General features: G+C 43.0%; 1 protein-coding gene across 5 annotated transcripts in view; it reads left to right on the top strand.

Moving 5' to 3' along the window:
* The window catches only part of glt1d1 (glycosyltransferase 1 domain containing 1), an 81,698-nt gene that overhangs the window by 5,972 nt on the left and 55,594 nt on the right, over positions 1-20,132 (top strand). For 2 of the 5 annotated variants that reach the window (XM_085961686.1, XM_085961687.1), the window contains exons 2-5: positions 8,151-8,282; positions 9,358-9,506; positions 12,063-12,168; positions 13,652-13,703. In XM_085961686.1, coding sequence (XP_085817812.1) covers positions 8,151-8,282; positions 9,358-9,506; positions 12,063-12,168; positions 13,652-13,703 — 439 coding nt within the window. The remainder of the gene's footprint in view (positions 1-8,150; positions 8,283-9,357; positions 9,507-12,062; positions 12,169-13,651; positions 13,704-20,132) is intronic. The other 3 variants (XM_085961688.1, XM_085961689.1, XM_085961690.1) reach the window with 3 other exon arrangements.

The following is a 20,132-nucleotide window of genomic DNA, read 5'->3' as shown; positions in this document are numbered from 1 at the left end:
TCAGTGCCACCTTAAGAGTGTCACGATGGCGTACGGTGGACCCCTTCCCCCACTCACAGTCTGCAACCAGCAGTTTTCAAATTGCCCGCCGCGCACCTTTTGCAGCCTCTCCACGCTTAAAGTCACCCCCCCCCCCCCGTTGTTCGCTAACCTCGCCCACGACTGTAAGCCCATCGCCACCAAAAGCAGGCGATACAGCGCTGGTGACAAGAGTTTTTATTAAATCTGAGGTGGAGCGGCTCCTGAAGGAGGGGATTATTGAAGCTAGCACCAGCCCCTGGCGAGCCCAGGTTGTGGTCGTCAAGACCGGCGAGAAGCAGCGCCTGGTCATTGACTACAGCCAAACAATTAATCGATATACCCAACTGGACGCATACCCCCTCCCCCGCATATCTGATTTGGTCAATCAGATCGCACAATACCGCATATTCTCCACCATTGACCTTAAGTCAGCATATCACCAACTCCCTATCCGCTATGAGGACCGCCAGTATACTGCCTTCGAGGCAAACGGCCGCCTCTACCACTTCCTTCGGGTTCCCTTCGGCGTCCCCAACGGGGTCTCCGTTTTCCAAAGGGAGATGGACCGGATGGTCGACCAGAATGCGTTGCAGGCCACTTTTCCCTACCTGGACAATGTGACCATCTGCGGCCATGACCTGCAGGACCATGACGCCAACCTCGACAAATTCCTCCGCACTGCCCAACTCCTAAACCTTACGTATAACAAGGAGAAGTGCATATTCCGCACAACCCGCCTCGCTATCCTTGGCTGTGTTGTGGAACACGGAGTCATCGGCCCTGACCCCGACCGGATGCGTCCCCTTATGGACCTTCCCCTGCCCCACTGCCTCAAGGCCCTGAAGAGATGCCTGGGGTTTTTCTCCTACTACGCCCAGTGGGTCCCTAATTATGCGGACAAAGCCCGTCCACTTATCAAGTCCACCTCTTTTCCCCTGGCGGCAGAGGCCCGCTTAGCCTTCCACCGTATCAAAGAGGACATTGCTAAAGCCACCATGCACGCGGTGGACGAGTCCATCCCTTTCCAGGTGGAGAGCGATGCGTCCGACTTTGCCCTGGCCGCTACCCTTAACCAGGCGGTGGCCTTCTTTTCACGAACCCTCCAAGGCTCCGAAATCAGACACTCCTCTGTCGAAAAGGAGGCCCAGGCCATTGTGGAAGCTGTGCGACATTGGAGGCATTACCTGGCCGGAAAACGATTCACCCTACTCACTGACCAGCGTTCAGTTGCTTTTATGTTTAATAACAAGCAGAGGGGCAAAATCAAAAACGACAAGATTTTGAGGTGGAGAATTGAACTTTCCACCTACAATTATGATATCTTGTACCGGCCCGGGAAACTCAATGAGCCCCCGGATGCTCTATCGCGAGGTACATGTGCCAACGCACAGGTTGATAGAGTGCGGGCCCTCCACAATGAGCTCTGCCACCCGGGGGTCACCAGGTTCTTCCATTTCATCAAGGCCCGCAACCTGCCTTACTCCATCGAGGAGGTCAGGACCATGACCAGGAACTGCCAAGTCTGTGCCGAGTGCAAACCGCACTTTTATAGGCCAGACAGAGCACACCTGATAAAAGCCACTCGCCCCTTTGAGCGCCTGAGCGTCGATTTTAAAGGGCCCCTCCCCTCCTCTGACCACAACGCGTACTTCCTCACTATCATCGACGAGTACTCCCGTTTTCCGTTTGCCATCACCTGCCCAGACATGACCAGTGCTACGGTCATTAAATGCCTGAACGACCTCTTCGCCTTGTTCGGTTTCCCCAGCTATGTCCATAGCGACCGGGGCTCATCGTTTATGAGCGACAAACTCCGCCAGTACCTGTTCGTGAGAGGTATTGCCACGAGCAGGACCACCAGCTACAACCCCCGGGGGAACGGACAGGTAGAAAGAGAGAACGCGACAGTTTGGAAGGCCGCCCTGCTAGCCTTAAAATCTAAGGGCCTTCCAACCTCCCGCTGGCAGGATGTCCTCCCCGATGCGCTCCACTCCATTCGGTCACTGCTCTGTACTGCCACTAATGCCACCCCTCACGAAAAAATGTTCGTCTTCCCTAGGAAGTCCACATCGGAGACCTCGCTACCACCATGGCTAATGTCTCCAGGGCCCGTCCTACTTCGGAAGCACGTGAGGACCCATAAAACGGCCCCCCTGGTTGAGAGGGTCAACCTCCTCCACGCCAACCCTCAGTATGCCTACGTTGCGTACCCGGATGGGCGGGAGGACACAGTCTCCATACGAGACCTCGCACCCTCGGGGGCCCCTGAAACCAACATCACCCACTACCATTGCCCTTCACCGCTACCCACAATGCACCGGCGGCAACGGACCCATACCTAACCCCTGTAGACGGCACGCCGTGGCCCCGTGACCCGTCATTGATCACCAACCAACTCAACACCCATGAGGACGACACGCCAGTGCTCCGGCCCACGCGGGACTCGGCGTCGGAAGCTGCACCACCTCAGCCGTCGCCACGACGATCACGACGGCATACAAGACCCCCAGAAAGATTTAATTATACGAACTTTTAATACACTTCACCCCGTCGGACTCATTTTTTAAGCAAGGGGTGAATGTGGTAAACCACTGTTGTTCACTCCACTGTTGTTCACTGTTGTTCACTTCACTGTTGTTCACTCTTGCCCATTGTTGTACCTGTCTGTGCATGCCTCAGCTGGCTCCGCCCCTGGCTCCACCCATATGCCCTGGTATAAAGGCGGCTGCTTTGCAGTTCCCCAGGCATTCAGGACCGGTCGACCACTAGAGGCATGCCTTCGTTCTTTAGCTAATAAAAGCCTGTTTGTTACTCTCTTAACTTCCAGTCTTTCTCAGTAATTGATAGCGCATCAGCGGTTAAGAAGGCAAATGGTATGTTGGCCTTCGTAGCGAGAGGGTTTGAGTACAGGAACAAGGATGTCTTGCTGCAGTTGTACAGGGCCTTGGTGAGACCACATCTCGAGTATTGTGTGCAGTTTTGGTCACCTTATCTGAGGAAGGATATTCTTGCCATGGAAGGAGTGCAGCGAAGATTCACCAGGCTGTTACCTGGGATGGCAGGAATGATGTATGAGGAGAGATTGGGTCGATTGGGCTTATACTCGTTGGAGTTTAGAAGAATGAGAGGGGATCTCATTGAAACTTATAAAATTCTGACAGGACTGGACAGACTAGATGCAGGAAGGATGTTCCCGATGGTCGGGGAGTCCAGAACCAGGGTCACAGTCTAAGGATAAGGGGTAGACCATTTAGGACTGATAGGAGGAATTTCTTCACCCAGAGAGTGGTGAACCTGTGGAATTCTCTACCACAGAAGGCAGTAGAGGCCAATTCATTAAATATATTCAAGAAGGAGTTGGATATATTTCTTAAGGCTAAAGGGATCCAGGGGTATGGGGAGAAAGCAGGTACCGGATACTGAATTTGGATGATCAGCCATGATGTCATTGAATGGCGGAGCAGGCTCGAGGGGCCGAATGGCCTACTCCTGCTCCTATCTTCTATGTTTCTATGTTTGCAACCTACTGCCCCATCTCCAGCCTCCGTTTCTTCTCCAAATTCCTTGAATGTGTTGTCGCCTCCCAAATCTGTGCTCATCTTTCCTGCAACTCCATGTTTGAATCGCTCCAATCAGTTTTCTGCCTCTCACAACACTGAAACAGCCCTAATCAATGATAGCCTCTGTGATTGTGATCGTGATCGTGGTACACTAACCTACCTTGTCTTTCTCGACCACTCTTCATTCTTTGACAAGTTCAAGCACACCATCCTCCAACACCTTTACTCCGTTGTATAGCTGAATGGGACTACCCTTACTTGATTCCACTCTTACCTATTCAATTGTAGCCAGAGCATCTCAAGCAATGGGATCTCCTCCCGTCCCCGCAGCGTTGCCTCTCGAGTCCCCCAAGGATCTATCCTTGGCTCCCTCCTATTCCTCTTCTACGTGCTGTCGCTCATTATCCAAAGATGTGGCGTCAGGTTCCACATGTACACTGACAATACCCATTATAGCTTTAAACACTCTGATAATAATGTGTCCGTGACTACACAAACCACTCTGGGTCCAGGTATATTGTGTATCAGTAAAACAGTCTGTGACTACACAAACCACCCTGGGTCCAGGTATATTGTGTATCAGTAAAACAGTCCATGACTACACAAACCACTGTGGGTCCAGGTATATTGTGTATCAGTAAAACAGTCCGTGACTACACAAACCACTCTGGGTCCAGGTATATTGTGTATCAGTAAAACAGTCCGTGACTACACAAACCACTGTGGGTCCAGGTATATTGTGTATCAGTAAAACAGTCCGTGACTACACAAACCACTGTGGGTCCAGGTATATTGTGTATCAGTAAAACAGTCCGTGACTACACAAACCACTCCGGGTCCAGGTATATTGTGTATCAGTAAAACAGGTTTATTAAGCATTAAACATCCAGTACAAAGAAGTAATACTGAACAAGAAGATAGTCGCGGTCTGCTCGCTCGAACCGCGGCGTTCCTTCCGAGTGACCGCGGCGCAAGTCTCCTGGTGAAAGTTGCTGTGTTCCGTTGACCAATGCTCGCTTCCTTGGGATCTTGCTGTGTTCCGTTGACCGATGCGCGCTTCCTTGGGATCTTGCTGTGTTCCGTTGACCAATGCTCACTTCCTTGGGATCTTGCTGTGTTCCGTTGACCGATGCTCACTTCCTTGGGATCTTGCTGTGTTCTGTTGACCGATGCTCGATTCCTTGGGATCTTGCTGTGTTCCGTTGACCGATGCTCGCCTCCTTGGGATCTTGCTGTGTTCCGTTGACCGATGCTCGATTCCTTGGGATCTTGCTGTGTTCCGTTGACCGATGCTCGCCTCCTTGGGATCTTGCTGTGTTCCGTTGACCGATGCGCGCTTCCTTGGGATCTTGCTGTGTTCCGTTGACCAATGCTCACTTCCTTGGGATCTTGCTGTGTTCCGTTGACCGATGCTCGCTTCCTTGGGACCTTGCTGTGTTCTGTTGACCGATGCTCGCTTCCTTGGGATCTTGCTGTGTTCCGTTGACCGATGCTCGCTTCCTTGGGATCTTGCTGTGTTCCGTTGACCGATGCTCACTTCCTTGGGATCTTGCTGTGTTTTGTTGACCGAAGCTCCTATCAATCTCTGGTTACACGGTGCGCGCTTTCGATGTTCAGAACCTGTATCTTTATACCCTTTTCCCCCTCGTTTTGCCTACGTGGCAGTAATTAACCCTCTGACACCTGGTAAAAAGTCTTGCTCCCCTCATTAGCCATCTTATGACCTTGTTGATCCTTCTGACTTTTTCTCTATGCATAACAAAGTACCCTTATCTCGGATGTTCACTTTTCACAGAACACTTCCTAGAATGTTGACAAAACAGTCTGTCCATCCTATAGCTGTACCGATGAAGGATGTCTCCAACTCTTATCTCTTTCTCTAGTTTTTATCTCTTTAAGCATAATATTGCTGAATTCCTCGTCTCCATAAACTTAGCACTACATTCCGTTACTTTGGTAATTGGAAACACAGCAGTTTTTTAGTCAGGTTGGCATATTTCCCATCCTGCTTTGCTCTCAGCCATTCGCCATTTTATACAGACTTTTAGGCTTTTAACATACAATTTCACATTATTATAGTTATATATAAATGGTTATAGAATCTTAATAATGTTTACTAAATCCTACAGGTACACCCTATCCTACACCAGCTCCACCTCACCATCACCTTTCCTCCGGTTAACCATTGTCACTCAAATACCATCATGGCCTCTCTCCTCCCTCCCTCCCTATCTCTGTAACCTCCTCCACCTTTACAACCCTCTGAGAACTCTGGTCCTCCAACTCTGTGATTCCTCTTGTGATTCCCCATGCTCCCTTCACCCCACTATTGGCAGCCATGCGTTCAGTTGTCTCGGCCCAAAGCTCTGGAATTCTCTCAGTAAACCTTTCCGCCTCCTTCAAGACCCTCCTTAAAACCTACCACTCTTAGTCACTTCTCCTAATATCTCCTTTGGCTTGATGTCAATTTTGTCTGATTACGCTCCGATGAAGGAACTTGGAATGTTTTTCTACGTTAAAGGCGCTACATAAATGCAGTTTGTTATAGTTTCAATCATTCCATGTAACACCAAGAATAAAATGATTTCCGACTATATTTCTGTGAGCTATTTAAAAAAAGGCTTATTTCAGGCTATATGCGCAACAGGAAATCCTCTTTCTGCCGAGTGATTGTTGCAGATTACGATGTGAAACAGGTTTGTTTTTGAGTGCACCGTGGTCTCAAACTCGATTTACACTTCTATTCAGTTTTGGTTCAGGAGGATGTTAAATATCCCATGGAACAGGGGATGTACTCCTGTTCGTACGGGCAGGTGCACTTCACAGCAGGGCATCGTGTTCTACACCTGAATTTAGGGAATCTTAAGTTTACACCATCACTCGTGTTAAAATTGTGGTCAGAAATCCTCAACCACTTGGAGTTACAGTCGTTCCTTGTGTTGAAATGCATTGTCATCGGATCATTGATCTAACTTCAGAGAGTTATACTGCCTCATCCATATGCTGTGTAGCTAAATTACCCCAACAATTACAATGGCCCAGAAATTCGGGTCGGGGGCTTCCCGCGGGTGCAAGCCCCCGACCTGCACTTACCCAGCGCGCTGGCCGTTGAGCTGTGGGCCCGCTTGGGATTCCAATCCTGGGCCTGCTCCAAATGCCAGCGCGCAGTGCTTGCGTATCCCAGGGGCGCAGTTAGTTCGATGCGTCCCCTGGGATCATGTGGGCCATGGAGAGCCAATGGTAGCAGGGAATGCTTCATTCATAAGTTTGACAGGAAGAGCTGTCAAACCTATAAATACTATAAGCCCCAAAACATCACTAAAACTTAATTTTTTTTAAAAACCATCACATTTTAAAAATAACTATAAATTACATGAAATAACTTTTAAACAATCATTTTAATTTTTGAAAAAATTGATTACATTTTCTAATGGGGCTAAAAATAAACTTACCTTTCTTTAAAGTATTTAAAAATAATAAACCTGTGGAAAAAATGTTTTAATTTTAATTAATTCACCACTTAGCTTGTTAAAAGCAGGCCTTGCGCCTGCTTTTTAAAAGTGTAACTGCTGGAGACTTGCCCTCCCGGAAAAACCTGGAAAAAAAACGTAAGTTCGATGCGCACGCGTTCCACCTCTCAACCCCTTCTTTCAGGGGAACGGAAGTGCCGGTTTCCCGCGCATGCGCAGTGCATGCACGAAACCGGCATTTTCGTTGGGTCGACGTGTGAGTACCCCGTGCATACTCGCGCGTTGGGACCCGAATTTCTGGGCCATTGTATCCATTTTGGGCTAGACCAATGTTTGTTATCAAACTATATACTGTAGCTCACCCGTAATTACCAATTCCAGAACTAATAGCTAGCAATTGCAACTTGTTTCGACTCGCTATCTAGTTAGAACACCATCACCTACCAAGTTCCCCTCCAAGTCACATGCCATCCTGACTTTGACATACAGTGCAGATAGCTGTGTTGATATCCTGGAATTCTCTGCCTAACACCATCACCACAAAGGCTGCAGCAGTTCCAGGAGAAGGCCTACCATTACCACCTCGGGGCAGCTAGGGATGGGCAGTAATTGTGGCCTTGCCAGCACTGCCCACATCCCAACAAACTAATTTTTATTTTTAAAAAGGCCATATGATGCACTGTATTCCAAGTTATGAAAGCAGCGGAGTGGTTGATGTGACGATATTAGTTGACTTCTACGCCAGGTTGGAGAAGCATTCAGTCTCGGCTCAGCAACTCTTTGTTTAGAAATAGCCTTAGGAAAGGTTATCCGGTTTATCTTCCACCTTATTTTAAAAAAGAGGACAGAACTTTCAATTATATAACGGCTTTCATCACCTCCGGATATCCCAATGGTCTTCACAGTCAATGATTTTTTTTGTTGCAGTGTAGTCACTTTTTTTATAGGTAAACACGACAACCAGGTCTCTCAAATAGCAATGAGCAGTTCATCTAATTTTGGAGATGTTGATCTGAGGGATAAGTGTTGACCAAGAGAGCGGGAGAACTGCCCTGTTCCTCAAATAATGCCATGGGATCTTTCACACCCACCTGAACAGGGAGAACATCTCATTGAAAACACGGCACTTTCAACAATATAGAATATCTCAGTACTGCACTGAAGTGTCAACCTCGAATGTGGGCTTAAGTCCTTGGAATGGGGCTTGCATCCACAGCCTTCTGACTCTGAGGTGAGAATGGTACTACTGAGCCAAGCTGAAGTGGTTATCCTTAAAGAAAATGCATGCCATCTGTGTTCTTAACGTACAATTACTGTCCTGTAATAATGTAATCAGTACTAGATTCCAATAGTGTATCATTATTATTGCAAAGCATTGCTTTGAAAACAGACTTGTGGCATCCTTTTGGCACATTACATCAGTACACTGGCACACTTTGTTGTGGGTGCTGGTTCTTGTATGGGATTTTCCACACACTAAAATTTACATCTTTGGGAATCCCTTTCCAATATCCTTTCCCTGGCCCGTTTTAGCCCAAATGCACACAAATAAATCCATGACTAATTGCTATGCCTTTCCTTGGATATGCACTTAGTTCACTTTTTTCCCTCTACTAGTTCTACAGGTTTCTGGAAGTCCTTTGGTTCCTCGACTAAATGAACATTCTTCACGTGTGAACTTGGGCATTGAAGCTGTGTCAGATCCTGCCCATTAACATGTGCTTTGTAACTGGGTTCTTTAGATGGTGATTGGAAGTAGAGTCCCTAGTTGTCTTCCCTACCTCCAGCCCAGGAACATTGTGGCCAATTGTAGCACTCTTGCGTACCTGCCTGTCATTGTCACCTTAGCTAAGATCAGCTAACTCAGCCCAGTCATGGGAATCAACTTTATGGCTCAATAATACACCACATGATGCTTATCCAGTGAGTCGTAATTCTTTTAAACCTCAACCAAGGCCAGAAACAGGCAAGTGGCTGCTGCTCACCTGAACTTCCCTTGGTTTATCCTGTGGTAATAGAAACACAGACCTTGAATCGTTGAGCATGTAAACGGTGTAGTTCTTGCCATGGGCATATGTTGCTAAAATGTGATGCAATTAATGAAATCTATTTCAAATACAACATCACCTCTTCGAGTACATTTAATATCCTGGGGTTTTCTTTATATTTTACAATCTGAAAGAAGTTTTGTTGATGTGTAAATGTAGCTAAAACCATTTATGAATAAAATTGTTCATAATTTTATGAACAGCCTTAATATTTGCTAGAATTAAGCTTTACTTTCATTTTATCTTTCTTTCCTGTAGCGAATATATACAAGGTAGTGGCCATGTATGTATTCTGAGAGATATTGCCGATTTTAAGTCAACCTCCCAAGTTTCAGACTTAATCTCTGAGGAGAAATTTGAGGCAGTGCTGATAATCCATCTCTACAAAGGAGGAAGATTGCTGTTAGGTATGGTAAGCTCCTATATTGTCGAAACAGGTTCGAGGTTGTATAGGGAATTTGGTAGAAGAGGGTTGACGAAAATACAGTAAGTGACAATGTTGTGAATATGTTTAAACACCAATTAAATTTTATTATGGGAAAGTAAATTTGCCTGAGTCTATTATAATTCTGATAAAGTAGATGTTGTATAAGTAAGGAAAAAGTAAACCAAGCTACGTTAAGTATATTTGATCTCCATCTTCTGACTTTTTATTAAGCTGAAAGGTTTGAACCCAGGCTGGCTTTTTTTGCATAGTGTATATTTTACTAATGTTGTCCAAATCATGGTTACTGTTATCAGCTTCTTCTCAATATCCTGACCTAACAACCTTGATCAGTGGAAACTTGCTGCTTGCCAACCCACTCTAAAATAAGAGCAGGCAAATTTATGTATTCAAAAATGCAAAGTGCGTTGAATGTAAAGCAGTAACCCACTGGCAGTAAAGCAGTGCCAATATGTTTTATGAGATTTGTATCACAGCACCTCAGTTTTGGCAACAACTTGCATCTAGACACAGTGCCAAATCATTTTATATGTGCAGCAAAACAAAATGCAAAATGGTTACAATTTTGAGAGTTTCCAACAAAGGCAAAGAGGAAGAAATTCTAAATAAAGGATGTCTTGACTAAAGAACATTTCTTCCCTGAGCAGTAGGTTGTTAATGCGTAAACCTGAAGACAATATCTTTTTTATTGGCGAGGCTTCTATAAACTCACTGCAAGGCTGATTGACTTCATACATATGTCTGTGATTAGAGAATATCTCCGCTATAATTTACGTGGTGTTATCTAACAATAATGGAGAAATGTTTCATACTTGCACAGTGCGCCACGGAGCAGTGTTCTCCTCATGTGATTAGTTCTTACCGTATCATGGGAGTGGGGACGGTGGGAGAGACCTTGTACAAGACCTTGGTTAGGACCGATCTTACCGTATCATGGGAGTGGGGACGGTGGGAGAGACCTTGTACAAGACCTTGGTTAGGACCGATCTTACCGTATCATGGGAGTGGGGACGGTGGGAGAGACCTTGTACAAGACCTTGGCTAGGACCGATCTTACCGTATCATGGGAGTGGGGACGGTGGGAGAGACCTTGTACAAGACCTTGGTTAGGACCGATCTGTTTCCAGTTCTGATCCCCTCATATGGTGAGAGATATAGAGGCCCTGGAAAAGGTTCTGAGGAGAGCCACTGGATTAATTCCCAGCTTAAAAACCCTTTGTTATCACCATAGGCCCAGGGAGTTAGGTCTTTTTCATTTAGAAAAACACAGACTTCGGGGAGACTTGAATGAAGTGTTTGAAGTGATGAAAGGACTAGACTGTATACATGTGGTCAGATTATTTGGATTAGATAAGTTAGTGAGAATGACGGGATGTGTACAAGTTACATTAAGCATAGAACTGGGTTAGATGTCGGATCATTTTTCTTTTCCAAAAGGGTAAATTGACCTTTTTGAAATAAGTTTCTGGCTCGTCAGTGCGTGCAGTTTCATTCCAAACATTAAAAAGAGAGCTGGGTGAATACTTGGAGGAGGCTGATATTGTTGATGGGATGTTGAGTGATGTATCTCGTGGTCATTGTTGTCTCCTGGAACTCATTTTACCATCAGTTAGCCTAGGTTTTTTTTTTAAGCTGTTCTTTTTTTGCCTCTCCCAGGAAACTACATGGCTGCTGGTGAGTGGTGAATATTGGGTCAAGCCTCCATTATAACCCCTCTTTACTTTCTCTATTTAGAAGAAAAATACCAATTGTGTTCCAGTGAAAAGGCCCCAATGTTTCTAACCTTTGCCCATAGCTGGAACTTCTCATTCCTGGTATCATTTTGCTGAATCATTGCTATGGCTCTTCTTGTGCCTATATGGGTTGCCAAGAATTGTGTTCAATACTGCAACCAATGTTTTACACAAATTCAGCATCAGTTCCTTTTTTTTATTCTTGCCTATTGTATAAAACCCAGAATGCCATTTGCCTTTTTATAACCTTTTCTACCTGTGCTCCCACCTCTTAAAAGATCTATGTACCTACATACCTGGTGTGAAGTCCCATGTAAGCAGGATACCAGGATCTTCTAACTTCTTTCAAAGCTCCAATTCTTCCTTCTCACTGTCACATGTAGATACACCATCAGCAAACTTCAAGATCATTCAGTACTTTATGATATACATACCAGCTTCATGACATATACTCTTTTCAGAGATAGCTCTAGTAAAAGTGGAGGACTGTATTCGCAGTTTGCCAAAACTGATCCTCCTATTCCTGCCCTTTCCCCTTCCCCCTCTCTCTTGCTCCTCCTCTTACTCTTCCTACTTCTCCCTTTTTCCCTCCCTCTTTCCCCCCTTTTCCTTATTGCCCCTCCTTTCCCTCTGTCTCCCTCCCACTTTGAATTATGTTGTCAAAGTAAACAGTATTTATCAGCTTAACCAGGTGAAACACTTATTGTATTGTACTGATGTGGAGAACTAAGTCAGAAGTTCAAGGAATTGAAATTACAATTAGGTAAAAATGTCACTTCTTTTAGACAGTAGTGTCCCATGTGGAGTTATATTTGGTGGAACAGACATCAATGAAGATATCAAGGATGAAAAGAAGCATGAAGTCATGGGGGCTGTCCTCCAGAAATCTAGGTAACATCAAGTGCATAATTTTTCCCCAGAGGCGATGGGGGGGTTGGAGGGGAATTGTACAACAATTGAATCTATAAATCTGAATTAACATCAGTAAGTGGACTGGCAGAACTACCTGCTAGTTTAGATGCTTTTGTTGACAAACTGGGGATCAGTCTTGAATGCTTCTCTCTTACCCGTATACATGTAAACATACTTCATTGTGCTCAAGGTGAAGGACGATAATGCTAGAGAACTGAACGCTTCCCATTTCAGGTACCCAGTGATGGTGTCAAGCATTCCCAAGTCAGGTATAGCACAGCCAGCGGCAGAGTACTCTGTCCCAACAACATGTCTCATGGTATTTCGATTTTTATTAGCAAATGAGTCACTCGAGCTTTTGGTGACTCCTCCTAGTCCCTCCTGCTTTGGCTCGGCGCCTGTTTTTCCACGCATGAAGTGCCTTGGGACGATTATTTTTGCATTAAAGGCACTGTATAAATGCAAGTTGTTGGTTTATGATGGCCCTTGGTACCAGTGAATATGCTGGAGCTCCGTTACTGGTGAAATGTAGTGTTTAGGTTATTGTTAGCCAGCTTATTGTGAACCTTTAAACTGCTCTTCAATAATGTGGATTGCTGCATATTATTCATGTTACGTGATGCCTATTAAAAAATACACAAAATATCTGTATAATACATACAAGTTAATGAAAATTCACACACTAATGTAACATTTGGAGATGAGGGTTCCAATTCAGTCTCCATATATCCCAGTGTTAATGGAAATAACAGTCTAAAAGAACTGTTTTCTTGACACATGAAATTTCCCATTAAGCTTGTTCGTTATTTCTTTAATACTGTTTCAGCAATGGCAATTCTGTGCCATTGCTACAAATACGTATGATATTGAATTACGAGTCTCATCAAAGTTATCTTGATCAATAGTAATTATTTTAAAAAAAAAATCATGATCTGGTTGATGGGACTTGGAACCAGTAGAATAATTAGCCTGTTCTAACAAAACCCATCAAAGGCTTAATACATCACGGGTAGTATCTATCTTTGTGTCTTCCTATTGACATCTACTGGTTATGTGATGGATATTTTCGTTAAATTCTGTAGAAAGTCATTGGTATTATGACTGGAGGCTTATTAGTGGAGTACTGTGCTCAGCATACACTTTGATTAAAGAGTACCATTTTCGGCAGATTTACACTACCGCAGTTTAAATTCCTTCAACCATTTCAACCTGCCTACAGAGATGCAGATAGCCTGGATTTTATTAAAGATAACCCCTAAAGCTGTCTGCAGCTCTGCAATTTTTTTCAATTAAATTTCCTCCCCATTTTCCCACTTTTTTTTTTTTTTTTGAAGCATTACTTTTTATATTTTCTAATCTCCATTTAGCCTAAGATGTTGACGTATGTCTCAAATGTACTGAAGCAGCCTGTCTTCATGGAACCTTTTTAATATTCTTTTTCTGCAAACCTTTTAATTGCCAGGTTTCTGGTGGCTTTCACAGACCAGTTGAAGAAAACAGCTGAGCTGCATTGGGTATGTCTTTGTATTGTGTTGGCTTTGCCTGTCATGTATGATCAGCATCCATTATGTATTTTTATAGCTGGGTTGCTTTCAACTTATTTTAAGTTGAACTGCTTGCAGTAAGGTAGGATCGATGACTGTTGTACCCTTGTAATTTCTGGGAACAAATATACCTTCTCCGGGGCAGGTATCCGAAAATAATTGCTTTGCACTGTTAAAATAAGCATTAAATTATTAGTTGCATTGTTTGTGTCAAATAATCTAACCCGACTCATTCTTTCTTCTCCCAAGAAAAGGTAATAGTATAACAAATTTGAACAATAAATGAAACTATAAATCCGATTAGATGCAACACATATTTTCCATAATTTCTAGCACTGACTGTTGACACAGGAGCTGCTGGCGTGGCCTATTAACTTTTCCCCATTCCCTCTTTTCAAATATGGCTTTACAAACCCACATTTGCCAAAATGTTTTCAATGGTTACAGTATTTTTAAAAGTAAAGTGTGTAATAACCGCCTCTCCCCCCACCCCATTCTTTCCTGCTTTCCCGTGGACAGTGACTCCTGTTGAGGTACGGTTTCCACAGGCAATAGGAGCCAACTAATACCTTCTCCCGTTCTTCAAGTATGAGGCTAGACAGTGAGTTTTAGCAGGTTATTTAACTTCAGGGCATTATAGATGAGCCTGACTTGATGTCCCCCTACATATACTTTCCACCAAGGGTCACTAGGTAATGATCATAAGCCAAAAAGCTGCTGATCCTTCAGCCACAAGAAATGGAAGCCATTTTTAATCCTCTGACCACTGCATCCACAGACTTAGAATATTTTCCTTGTCAGCATATTATGGATTGTGAAGACAAACTAACAAGAATATTAACCCGCAAACTCCTGTTAGTTAGAAAATCTTCCTGCTTAAGTGGTCTTTTAAATTCACAGTTATTTGTACCTGTTGCAGGAATTGCAGGTAATGGGTGGAATAGAAGCTTCAGTATTGATATTACAGGAAACTCTCGATTTACCGGCACCTAAATAACCGGAAATCTCTGTAAACCGGCAAAATTCAGAAGTAGGTTCAGGTAAGTTTTACTTCATATTAGTAGCCGTTCCTGGATCTGTGGCTGTGTAATCGGGGTTCCTGCACTTGTTGCTAAGCAACAGGGATGCTTGGTCTGTGGCCGGGCTTCTTGCACCTGTTGCTAAGCAACAGGGAAGCCTGGATTTGTTGCTGTGTACGGAGCACTCGTACCTTTTAACTATACCGCTCTGTAATCCGGACTTTTTGATAAGCCGGTCCCGTCGGTGCCGGATAAAAAAGAGTTTCCTGTAATGCTTTAAGGAACTACAGTAAATATTTTATCTTGCTTATTTATGCAGGATATCAAATTGTACTTTGCAGCACTCCAGAAGCAACAATAAATAACGTGGCTATAATATAACAAAATAATGGCCTGAATGTGATGTGTATATTTTTAGCTGAGCAGTACAATGATGTATGTTATTACAAGAAGCAGTTTCAGCATTTTCATAGCTCATTTCCATTTCACAATACTGCACCCATACATACTTACTATCAGAGGTCTGTTCCCCAGAATTTAAAAAAAATGTTCACATAATCTTTTTAGAAAGTGTTTTTGCACAATGTCCAAGAATCACCTTGTCTGAAGCTATTTTGCATTTTTTAAAAAAGGGTATGAGAAAATGAAGTCCATTCTCTCCAACTGATGACGTATGCTTTTCACTGTCATGAACTCTCCCCAATTTATTTAAATTCCCAAGGAGCGAATAATCATAGATAATAACCTGAACTATTTCCCTGACACATAATGTGGTGGCAGCTGACCTGTTGGTGGAAGAGTTGCGTTCAAGAGTTAGAAGAGTCTGAAGATGGACAATTGATTCATAATTAATGTTGCAGAAATTGATACACCAGTGCAATTGAAATAAGACAATATAACAATAAAAGCTTGTAATAAAATATGTGTAATTGTTGGTGTTGACCCACTGCTACAAGGGTTATCTTGTCTGTGGAAAAAAAACACATCTGATACTAGCAGCCTAAACCTTTGAAACTGGTTTTCAGACAGAGGTCAATTTTTTGGATGTGGGTCCTACCTTTAAAATGGACAGTGGGGTATGGGAGGTGGACAAAAAGGTACTGAATAGTTAGATTCAGTTATTTTAGGTAGAAGTAATTATTATAACAAAAATAAAAGAGGGAGAGAACTGGCTTTTACATGCAGGGCATTTCACAAAAGTTCAGAGTTGTGACTTTCTTTCAGCAGAGTGCTCAGTTCAGTTCACTTTGGGCTTTGAAGTGCAGAAATGTCTGCTTTTCCAGGCAATGTAGAAAGTATCCTTGGATCAGAAGAACCCGGAATTTACTTCCACTACTTGCAGTCCTCAAAAGGACAGGAAGATTAACGTACTGGACGCATGGGCCTTAACTCGTGCATATTGGATGAAAAGTCCAAGGTGTTAACACGATCACAAATAATTCAGATGGGAGCCTGGCTGTTGTTCAAGAACACACACTCTCACTTTGGAATTACGGAATTCCACCAGAAATAATTTGAGACCTGCTACAGAGGGAGTTCTACTAAATACGAGGTGCTTTTATTCTGTCTCAAATCAACACTCGGGAGATTCACAAAAGCGCCTGTTCATAGTGAGAGCCTTTTGAATACTGCAGCAGCTACATTTAGTGGCTACATTCAGTTCTTTGTTGCCCAGCTTATCTGGGCTCCTTCCTAAGACTGCATGGATGGTCATCCAACACTCTTGAGCTTTATGGGAGAGAAGACTTTCTCATAAATCAAGAAAAGTACTGTCAATAATTATTACAGTACTTATCTTCATAAATGCTTGGTTTCAGACAGCTTTAGACACAATGGGGTAGATTTGCATCTTGCCGCCCGGGCGTAAATCGCCATTGCGGATCACCTGACCATTATAGAACCAGCCCAATTTTTGTTTCCATTGAAATCAATGGAAATTAAAATCTGGCTTGTTTCTGAACTGGGTGACCAATCTGCAATGTTAGTTATTGCCCAGGCAGCAAGTTTAAAATTGACCCGAATATCTTTACCACTAGAATAGTTTATAGTTATGCACTTTGACTGCTGCTGCTTCCTGCCAAACCAGGATTCATGTTTGGTACTATATACAAATCCTAGGGTTGATTGCAGCAAGCCATATTAGTAGTGCCCAATTCAAGATTGTTCATAAGACCATTGCAGCTAAAACATTTTGGAAAATTGTCCCAAGAATGTCAAGATCAATGAAGAGGCCCTACAATGCCGGTGTCCGGAGCAGCTGCTGTCCCCTTCTTTCAGTGATGGGTACCTTCCCCACAGACTGGAGTGCACCCTCAATAGGATTGTGGACCCTAATGCACCTAGCACCTTAACTGGCCTCTGCTGTAAGTGGTTGTCAGCCTTGCTATTCTTCAAAGAACGTGTCCATAAATTGATGAATTTAGACAGACAGTACCACAGTAATAAGGTACATAAACCAAGGAGTAACTGGTTCCCACCTATGGCTAACTCCAATACATCAAAATATCAGAACTATATCTGCTCAGGACCTCTTCAAGGTACAAAACAACACATCTGAATCTTTCAACAGTGACACTCACAATTGGACTGTTCTTCATGAGTCAATGGAGATCAAATGGAGAAAGACATCTTATGGCAACCTTTCAGAACAAACAGCTATTTAGGCTGTTGTAGGAATCAAGTTTAGCCCTTGATGGCCTGTCAGTCTCCTGGTCTGGAAAGTTTCTAACACTCTCCCTCTGTTTCCTCATATAGCTAAGATTACTCACAAGGTACAAACAGTGGGGATCAGTTATTGGCCAATTACCAGCCAAGGAAAACTTGGTTCTTGAACTTTTTGATTTTTGCATCCTGGATTATGTAATAAATATAGAAGTCCATATGCGGCATAGCATGCCACAAAACCTCCAATAGTGGCCAGACCCTTGAAAGGACCAGCCTAACTAAACCGAGTTTACTTCCTTCTGTGGTTGAACTCTTTCTAGTATTACCTAACCCTCACGCCTTAGGGGAATGTTAAGTGGAAGACGTTTCTCCATTGGACCATGACAAAATCCTTAGCACCATCACCACAAAGACTGCACTAGTTCTTGGAGCAGGCCTACCACCACTTTCTCGGGGCAACTGGGAATGGGCAATAAATGTGGCCTTGCCAACATCCTCACATCCTGGGAACAATTAAAAAATAACTGCAGCCATTTTGTCAAAAGTACAGAAGTTTCAGAATTGTGGACCATCTTAGTACCTGCATTCGAGTGGAAGTTTGGTTGAAGAATATCCTGTAGTGTTCATAAATGCCTGAAAAGTTGAAACCATTTAGTTGTCTCTTAACTACTACCTGGATTTCAAGCTCCTTTTGAACAAATTGATGTTAGAATTCTTGAACTAATGTTTTTATTGTGAATTAAACAAAGGAACTTAAGATTATTACTCTGCTAGGCCTTAATTTGGCACAGTGTTATTGGCCGCCTTGCTGATAGATGCTCGTCTTATAGTATAGTGTGATCATTATACAACATCCATCGCTTTTCTAAAAATGATGCCATTTTCCTAAGGGAGTCACTATTTTGAAATTTCATCCATTGTCTTCATTTTCTTTGCTTGTTGAGAATTATCACTTTGTTCACACCATAAAGATTTATCTTTATACAGAGATGGAAGTAAGTGTGTTTGCTCATCTAAGTAATTATTTCCTACAGCAACCAATTTTAGGTAAATCCAGTAAGAAATAGTGATTAACTGGAAGAATTTTATTTGGTGGCTGATGACTCCCTCCCTTGTGTTTCTCTCTGACTGGTTATAAACTACCAGAGAAAATTAGATCCCATGCTATGGTTGCATCATGATCCATTATGAAGAGAGTTTCTCAAAGATATCTGTATTCCTTGAGTAACTTGTTACCTTGATGTGATATCACAGGACAAAGAGTGATTCTACATTGTAATGCGCCAAGCTGAATTTGAGTCCTCGAGAGTCGCACTTAGTTTCTGCACTACTTTGGTATAATTCTGTTTGTATGTGGCAATGAATGATGAAAGAAGAACGGTACACTAAATAGCAAATGTATAATTTACCGAATTCTTTGACTGTCAGTGAACTTTCAGGTCCACCCAACCTGCCATTCCTTTTCTGACCTGATGTTGCTTGAGCTATTCAGGTTACATTTTTTGTGTGAATATTTGCATTTTTTTGTTGTTGCTCATTCTGATTTCTCTACTGGTCCCTGCAGCCAAAGGTAATGAATGAGTTCTTGTATACAACAACACATGATTAAAATAATTTGGCAATGAAAGGGACATTGATCATGGCTATAAGTACATGAAAGTTGAACTGCATTCAAAGGTTAAGTAAAAGCATGCCTATGACTGGTAATTTTTTTCCCTATTGATATACCATGCACGCTCAGTGGCAATTTTGGTGACTTTTCTCTACTTTAGAGCATTTTGAAAGGAATGGGAGATGCACCATGTACAATATACAGTGAGGGTCATTAAAAGCTTGTAATAACAATCCCTAGTGAGGCACATTAATTTTGGACTTGTTTGTAGTTCTGTAACTTTTATTTCAATTGCATTAATACGAAGTGTTAACAGTGGTGTTGAAATACACTATGTACACAAAGCTATAGGAATACTTTTTTTTCTTCATTCACGGGATTTGGGCATCGCTGGCAAGACCAGCATTTATTGCCCATCCCTAATTGCCCTTGAGAAGGTGGTGGTGAGGCTGTTTTCACGAGAACATAGAAGGTTAAGTAGATCTGTTCGATATGTTCAAGATTATTAAGGGTTTTTGTAGAAGAACAACTATTTCCACTGGTCAGTGAGTCGGTAACTAGAGGGCATAAATTTAAGATAATCGCTGAAAGAATGAAGGAAGAGGTTAGGAGAATTTTACGGAAGAGAAAAATTGGGAACAGTATGGGGAAAAGGCAGGGGAATTGGACTAAGTGGCTCGCTCTTTCATAGAGCCGGCACGGCTGCAATGAATTGAACAGGTCTACAAACAAATCAGTAAATTGGCACTAACCTTGTATCTTTATATACCTTACCTCTAATGAATCTGTAGCTCTGGAGTTTGCAACGTAGCCAAATGATCAACATTTCTATTCTGTAGTGAAAATGTTATATAGTTAAACTCTGTCTCGCTGCTATATGTCATGACATACAAGGATTTGCATTTTTCCAAACCGATTTGAGACACAGTGCAACTTTTTGATTTGATTTATTGTGATCTCTAACATTCAGACCGTATTTAATTGGACTCAAAAGCTAAACACTATTTTGATGGCCTTCAATTTAAAAAAGAAAATAGATTAGTGGCTTTACAAGGAATGTTGAACAGAAGAGTGCAGCTTTATTAACTTGCTGTGTTTTTTTAA

The sequence above is a fragment of the Somniosus microcephalus genome, chromosome 19, assembly GCF_052327205.1.
Source record: "Somniosus microcephalus isolate GS21.2 chromosome 19, FLI_Smic_1.0, whole genome shotgun sequence".
In the NCBI taxonomy this organism is placed as follows: Eukaryota; Metazoa; Chordata; class Chondrichthyes; order Squaliformes; family Somniosidae; genus Somniosus; species Somniosus microcephalus.
The sequence above is the reverse complement of the archived record's forward strand: the minus strand, read 5'-3'. Positions and strand labels throughout refer to the sequence as shown.